The 8,505-nt window shown below is 40.2% G+C and overlaps 1 protein-coding gene across 1 annotated transcript; it reads left to right on the plus strand.

Annotated features, from left to right (window-relative positions):
• Nucleotides 1-273: 273 nt before the first annotated feature.
• LOC118096525 (polycystin family receptor for egg jelly-like) lies at nucleotides 274-8,251 on the plus strand. The gene has a single exon (XM_035138471.2). The coding sequence runs from the start codon at nucleotides 524-526 to the stop codon at nucleotides 8,249-8,251; it is 7,728 nt and encodes a 2,575-aa protein (XP_034994362.2). The 5' UTR covers nucleotides 274-523.
• The last annotated feature ends 254 nt before the right edge of the window (nucleotides 8,252-8,505 follow it).

An 8,505-nucleotide genomic window follows, 5' to 3' on the forward strand; every position in this document is an offset into this window, starting at 1 on the left:
GGGGAAAGGAGAAGTTATTTAGGCTAAATTTCTGTGTGCGTTGTGTACTCAGTGGTTCTGCCAAAGACTTCATAGGAAGAGTTGGCTTGAAAGAAAAGAGAGGCATCTTTTACCCAAAAGCCAACAGGTAGCAGTTGTAATATGTTCCCATCTCTCATGGGGTAATTTACAGAGAAAATTCAAGACCTGGGATTTCCAGTGCTTATGGGATTCATAAGATATAGAAATAAGCATACATGCTATTTAGATGGAATATAATCCTGGGAAATAATCACTCAAGCTCCAGTTTTATCAAAGCCATTGCCTTTTCAAAATAAAAGTCCTACCAAACATTCTCCATTAAAATGTAATAGATACATCTGGGCAACATGGCAATAATAGGGGTTTATACAAATCCAAGGTAATGTGATATGTGAGGCCTATGAAGAGGAGTGTGGGATTCAACCACAGAAAAAGACTATTGTGGCCATATTGAAAATGGGCATGAGTTGCCTAAGGCAACAGCGGGAAGGTTCTAGAATCCATGCAGACTTTCTTTTTGTGCTGTTGCCAGGAGATAACTGTTACTACTGAATCAGGTTTATTTTTCTTGTCAATGATGAGATCCCTTTTATGTCATGTCTTCCTCTTCTGTTGTTCATGTTGCTTGCAATACCGAGTGGCAACTCCTCTTGGTCTCCTACCACCGCCATTGTTAGTCACTTGTTCAAAGCCAGAAAATCGTGTTTATCAACGTCAAGATAATGAACTCCAGGTTTCATGTCTGTGGGATGAATACATTGAATTGTGCTACTCAAGAGCACGAGGACTGAATTCTAAAGAGAGAGAGACAGACTTACAAGCTGCTCCTCATTGCCAGTGGTACCGAGATTCCATCCTGGTAAACAGTACAGACAACTGGTTAGGTGAGTTGGTGCTGGGTCAAGGCCTGCCAGGGGAAGGTCCCCATCCACCATGGGCTTATAGTCGGATCACAGTACAGTGTACATCAACTTTGTGCTCTGCACCCTTGTGCTTTCACCACAACCTGAGCATTGAGATTACCGGGCAAGATGTCCGACTTTTCCTGCTCTGGCCACGCACCCTTCCAGTTTTTGAATGGCAGCCAGTGCGCCTGGGTTGGTGCGCACGCCTTAAGAGTTCTTCATGGAGCTATCGCTTCAGGAGCCAAGGGGGTAGTCCAGAAGACCTCCTCATCCCCAGCAACCAGCACAGTGAACCACTTCCATTTGCTGGCTACCCTAATGCAGAATTGTACCAGGTCTGCACATCGTACTATAGCTATCACCTGACTGTGTGCTATCCCCATCGTGGATTCTATACTGCTTCAGTCAGTGTTCAGCATCGACCTCTGATCAGCCTTAGCATAGAATTATATGTGGAGCCTGCCCTGTTGCATGTCTTTAGTCTACATTCCAAATTGCTGAGCCAACCACATGGGACAATCAGCCTTTCCTGGAGTCTTCTACAGCTCAGCCAAGGAATAGTAGCTTATAAACTATTAAGCACGCATGATACAAGAGAATGGTCTCACTTCTACAGTTATAATCCTTTTGCTCAGCAAAGTGATTTCTGTGCTGTTCCCAAGTCACAAAATTCCAGGGAGAAAGTGGTGGCCAGTGTCTATTTTCGTACTAATGAGAAGATGCCTGAAAAGCTGGCAGGAAAACTTGATTTCTTTAATGAGACTTTGATTTTCAGAGCAAGCACTGGAGCCGCAACTTATCTCACACTCAATCCACAGATAACCAGAAGAGGCATCTACATTTTTAGCCATACACTGGGATTGTACTATTCTACCCAGGAGGACAGCACTACCCCTACCACTAGGAAGGGCTACAGCTCCCACTATATCTTTTACGAGGAGCAGAGCCTCTGTTACCTGATCATTGTTGAATTCATGCAGCTGCAATTGTCCAGGTTCAGCATCCATGTGTATCTGAACCGGAAAGGGACTCTGTTCAGGTCTCTAGGAGAAAAAGATATTGACGTTCACGTTTTCAATAACAGTTCTCCTGAAGACAGTTTTGTCTATATTGTGTGGTTTATTCCTGTGCAACATCCACTGCTGCAGTGTGAGTGGACCTTCAACCTCCAACTTTTTGATTCTAGAGGCGAGTACCCAATTAAGAACTATACTTTCACCTACATAAATCGTGTCAAAAATGCAATGCAATTCATTTCTAATTCTTTCTTAACTTTCAACTCTGCCCTCTTCACTGGTTTTGTAGCAAAGGTGAAATGCATTGGAAATGGACTTATGCCAACTATTTTAAAAGCCACAGTCAACACTTATGCTTCAAAGGCCCTCAGATTTAGCATAGCTTGCCATCAAGAACGCTGTTCTATTAAAGAAATTAGGATCCAGAAGCCAGACGCTTCTCAACGTGTGGTATATTATACCCAAGGAACAGAGTTTACTCTGACTGTTGATACACGTATCACTTGTCCAGGTCCTAATCAAACAAATGTCACCTGGAACATCTATAAAGTTCCAGATCTGACTACTGCACCAGATTGGTCAAAACCTTTTAATCCACCTGGCATTGGAAAAAGAAATTCCACCATATTAAAAGTACCTGGTCATGTCTTAGATAATGGCTTGTATCTCTTTAATTTTACAATGAAATTAACCTCCTTGGATACATGGAAGAGCATGGAAAGATCTGATTCACTGTTTGTCAAGATTGGATCAGATCCTTTTGTGGCTGTCATTGCTGGAGGCAGTATCCGGACAGTTGGATTTTCTGATGAGTGGATACTTAATGGATCTGCATACTACAATGGTGAGGCAGTCCAACCCTCTAAAGGGCTGTCCTTTACGTGGTATTGCAGCAAACAAAAAACAGACTACACATCAATGATTCTAAGTGAAAATGGGAAATGTCATCCAGATCAGGTAGATTTAAAATGGATAACATGCTCTGTTCCAGTTCAAAGAGTGCAACCTGAAACACTTCAAGGAAATAATGTGTACTATTTTCGCCTGGTGGTTCAAAATGGTAGCAGAATAGCTCAGGCTGAACAAATCGTACATGTGCAAGCTCCTCCTGCCATAATCCTAAATGTCACATGCATTGAAAATTGTGGTGAGTCAGTCATTCCAACAGAAAGATTTTGTCTTTCTGGCAAATGTCTCAATTGCAGAAGTGGCAAATCTCTCTATTACTGGTCACTTTACTCAGCACACTCCAGTGAAATAAATTTTGACTGGTCTTCAAAAACTACAACTGGAAGATCCAGTCCATATCTGCATATAAATGCTTATGCATTTGTATCCATGGCAGAGCAGTCATTTACATTTAACCTGAAAGTCACCACAAAGGAAGGACAGTCAGCCATCTATGAATATTCTTTTTATGTGAATGGCCCACCTCAGATAGGAAAGTGTGTCATCAATCCAAAGATAGGCATGGCATTCCTAACAAAATTCATCATTCAGTGCAGTGGGTTTGAAGACAAAAATGGACCTCTTACATATAAAGTGATAGCATCATCAAACCAAATAAAAGCCAGGGCTGTATCTACAATAGAGAATAATGTTTTGGGAATAATAGTGTATGCTGGTCATAAGCGTAAAACTCCCCACTCTTTTCTTCCAGCTGGTATACCATCTCAGAACTCTACCTTAATCATATATGTTCAAGTGTATGATGCCCTTGGAGCATCTTCTCAGGTAATATTACAAGCAACAGTGTATGATCAAATAAAAAATAAACCAACTGGTGTTGTTCTGCATGATCTACATGATTTAATCAGTGGACCAACCGCTCCTATGACAACTTTGCTAGCAGCTAAAGATTACTTTAATATAGGTTATTTTGTATATATGGTGGCCTCTGTATTAAATAATATAGAGACTTCGCCAACCAATCAAGGCTCTAAAACTGATTTGCGACAAATCCTTCTTAATATAACTACGAGCATACCTACATATGATGTTCTGAAAATAAACCAAGTGATTTTGAGTATTTGTCAGGTAACACATGAAACTACTGAAGTAAACAGGGAATCACAACTGCTTGCAGTCAGAAAACTAAAAGAGGTCAGTGAAGCCCTAAAAAGGCTCAGGGCCAACGACTTAGGTTCTAAGGAAGCAGAGATCCTTGGCAATGGTATATTTATAGGGTTGTCCAGTGTGCTGAGCGCTTCTCTCTTGAACCATGGAAATGTCAATGCCAATGCAATTAAAGAAACCATTTCAGTGACAGAAATATTAGCAGATCTAGTCTTACAAGGTAAAGTCCCTGGGGAGCAAGAAACTAACATGGAGACTGAAATCTGGGCCATGCATTTACGGAAAGATGAGAAATGGGATGTTTCAGGAACTTTCTCTGACAGACAGTATTGCAGGAACTGCCTTTATACTGACCTGAAAGAGAGTAATCATACCGAATTACAGGTAGATGCTGTGGTATCCACTGTTCTTTATGAATTTGACAGAAATCCCTTTCCATGGTTGCTTTATACAGAAGATATTGGAACAATGGTGACTGGATTAAAAATGACAGCAACCAAAGCTAATGGTGACATAATGAGTATCACACCTCATGTGGTTGAAATGATCATGGCTAGAAAAGAGGAGGCCATCTTTGACTTGACAATAGGACCAGACAAAAATCTCCCCAAAACAACTGGTGGCTTTAGTTTTGAAGTAAAGAGAAGCTCCAAAGACATTTTTATCCAGATTGTGTCTAAAATAAATATTACTTTCCATGTATTTATATACCTAGGCCTCAATATCAGCCACCCCCCTGTAGCTGTCTATGCTGCTTCCCATTACAGTCCTCCTACACCAACTAAAATGGATACTGATGTCACTGACTGTGCAGTTAAGGCTCCATATATCCTTTGTCTTCCTCAATCATTGCTTTGGTCTCTTTTCCGGAGCAATAGAGCAGACAGACTAAATATCTCTATTGTCTTACAATCACATCCAATTGTCAGCGACCAAACCACAAAGATAGTTCGCATTGCTCATTTCGCAGCAGCCTGCCTAGACCTGGATGGAATTCAGAACCAGTGGAAAGAAAGGAGTTGCCGTCTTGGCCCTCAGACCACCTATTCCAAGATACATTGCATCTGTAAAGCAAAAGAGCGCAGCAGAAGAACAGCCATCCCCAGGCCATCAAGGACCTCAGGACTTGGTATCCAATTTTTGGCAGCCAAAGTACTTTTATTCCCCAACCAAGTTGATAGGAAAAGGTTCCTTTTAGCGCCGAGTGGCAAGAATCCTGTAACAGGGTTGACAGTTCTTGCTATTTTTATAATCTACATCTCCTTGACTATCTGGGTCATAAGGAAAGATAAAGTTGGCATCAGGGATCCGATCATAGATTTGCCAGACAACGATCCCTTTCACGAGGTGAGGTATCTAGTCACAATATACACAGGAAGTCGTATGAGATCCGGCACCAATGCTGACGTCTTCATTGAGCTGATTGGCCAAAATGGGGCTAGTGATGTACATCATTTAAAACATCCACAGTTCCCAGGGATCTTCCAGGAAGGATCCATTGACACCTTTCTCTTAACTACTGAGAGAGACTTAGGAAACATTTCTTCTCTTCATTTCTGGCGCAACAATCATGGCTTTGGTCCTAACTGGTTCTTAAGCCGAACCAAAGTGCAAAACATGGATACTAAACAGTCATGGCTATTTATATGTAGAAAATGGTTTGATCCTGGCAGGGATGATTGTCAAATAGAAAGGTCATTTGCTGTTACAAATCCCAATGTACCCTTAAGCAAGAGTGATTATTTTTGTATTATGATTAGCAATGACCTGTTCAGGAACCACCTGTGGCTGTCTGTCTTTGTTCATTTAGAAGATGACTCTTTCAGCAGATTCCTCAGGCTGACTTGTTGCTTAGCAATACTGTTAAGCTCCCTGATGTACAACACTCTGTTCTTCAGTACTAGGATTGCTCAAAATATTTATTCAGTAGAACTACAGTATATGAGATCTATAACAATTGGAATAGAAAGTTCTTTGACTTCAGTTCCTGTGCAATTGATTCTGGTAACCTTGTTTAAACATTTATCAAAGAAATATTCAAGCTACAATGCAGCTCAAGCTCACCCAAAAGGAAGGTCCTCCTTTTCATCTGAAAACCTTCGTGAAGAAGGCCATTTAAAAGCTGCTCCACCCTCAGAGATGAAGTCCCAGCAATTCCCCCACACAGACACCAATTCCAGCAATAATGTTGCAGCAGAAAATAAAACATTTTCTGAGAAAATACACAAACCACCGTCTGCTTGGTGGGTTCTATATATCGCCTGGATCATTGTGCTTTCTGTATCTGGTGTGTTCTCATTCTACATTGTACAACTTGGCCAGTCCTATTCCACTAAAACCTCTTCTGAATGGTTAATAGCCTCCATCACCTCATTTTGCCTAACTGTGCTTTTCCTTGAGACCTTTAGGGTAGTTATTTCTACAGCCTGGAATACCATTTATCCAAAATACTGCAGAAACATCCCATGGACAAGATACCAAGATCTTAAGTTTAATGTTAGAACTACCCCTGCAAATGAGATGAGAGAGTTACATGATAACCTCGTCAAACTGAGAGCTTCAAAGAAATACCAGCCAATGAAAGGCGAAGAGCTTATCACATTGAGGAGAAACGCAAGGGTTAAGGGTCTAGGTTATACTTTAGCAAAAAACATGGTCTGTCACTTTGTCTTCTTAACTTTAATTTTAAAGTATGCTCATCCTACAGAAACCACCAAGAGCTTCCGCTACAATCAATTTATGCGTAATACGTTTTCTCTTGGTTTATCTGAAGTAAATAAAGTAGAGGATATTTACAGATGGGTGAAAAATATCCTCCTGCCATTGATACACAATGACTATCAACCAACCTATCTTTCAGAGACCTGGTCCAAAGTCCTTGGGTTGCCCAGAATGAGACAAATAAGAGGTGTGCATTCTGACAGGGCATGTACCAATCTACATAGGTTTCAAAAAGCATTTCTGACGGATGTTCATTGTGTACGCCGATATGGAAGTGACCCAGAAGATCAAGCTGACTATAATGGGTCATGGTTAGCTCCAGTCAGTCGTCCAGTTGCCGATCCCACCAGCTTTTCAGGCTATACTTATGAACAAAGCATTGCTGAGTGGGAATATGAGTCCTATGGAGAATTAAACAGCTACCCATCCAGAGGATACAGCTTTTATTTTTTCCCAGGAGAACCACAAATAAATTCAACAGAAAGATTGAAGACTTTGGAAAGGAACACCTGGCTTGATGACAGGACCTGGGTAACTATTATTGAGCTGACCACTTTTAATCCAGATGCAGATCTGTTTTGCAGTATTTCTGTCATATTTGAATCTTCATATATTGGCCCTCTTATCAGCAGTGTGTCAGTTCATTCCTATATGCTCCCACTTTTAGCTGACCAAACCAGTATTCAATTTTTTTTATTTTTAAGCATTGTAGCTATACTTATATTTTATATTGTGGATGAATATCGCATGTTGCGTCAAGAAAGGCTGAATTATATAAAAACAGCTGCCAATTTAATTAATTTTGGAATTAAGACAGTCTGTATAATTTTTTTGCTGCTGGTTCTATTCAGATTTAAGCTTGCTTTTGAGTTAATGCAGTTTTATTTGTATAATCAAGACCAATTCGTTCCCTTCCATGCAGCTGCTCATTTCGATCGGGTCGTCAGAACAATGAAGGCATTGCTGGCTTTTTTCCTAGTTATGAAAACATACCGGTATCTCAGATTTATGTTTGATGTCCGCTTGGCCCAAAAAACGTTGTTTGAAGCTCTTCCTACAATTACTAACTTGTCTGTAGGAGGGGCCATATTTTTTTTTGCTTATATGTCAGTTGGGTATTTAGGATTTGGCCAACATGAAGCAGCTTACCGTACTTTGCTTTATTCCTTTACTACTGTGTTATCTTACTGCGCCTTAGCATTTAGGGGTACGGAATTTGCAGCTGATAGGCTTCTGGCTGGGTTCTTTTTAACTTCCTTTTTGTTTGTGATGATTTGTGTTTTCCTCAATTTATTGCAAGCTATTATGATCTCTGCTTATACGGAGGCAAAGAGATCTATCTATCCAGAACATGCAGATGAACCTGAAATGATGGATTTTGTGATCCAAAAGATCTACAGTGCGTGGGTTTTTGTGACCACTGGTACACGGCCCACAACACAGACAGTCATTTTTAACAGGATGCTGTATGGAAAACAAAGAAAAAACGATGTGCAACAGTTCAAAAAATAATAATAATAATAATAGAATAATCGATAAATAGCTTACCTTCCAGTTTGAAAAAGAGATTGATAAGAAATCGATTAATTTCTGCAATGTTTTCCTATACATTTCCTATACATCCTATACATTTTCTTGCTATATCATCCAAATACCCAAACTTGCATTAAGGTAACTTATCAATCACCTTTCAGATATCTCTAGTGATTTCCATAATTACTGGCAGAAGACTTATCAGTGAAGTGAACATATACATTCTAAATATA

The sequence above is a fragment of the Zootoca vivipara genome, chromosome 5 (assembly GCF_963506605.1).
Source record: "Zootoca vivipara chromosome 5, rZooViv1.1, whole genome shotgun sequence".
In the NCBI taxonomy this organism is placed as follows: Eukaryota; Metazoa; Chordata; class Lepidosauria; order Squamata; family Lacertidae; genus Zootoca; species Zootoca vivipara.

What these genes read in the sequence shown, in the direction of transcription:
- LOC118096525 (XM_035138471.2), top strand. Translation starts at nt 524, where the DNA reads ATGCAGACTTTCTTTTTGTGCTGTTGCCAGGAGATAACTGTTACTACT.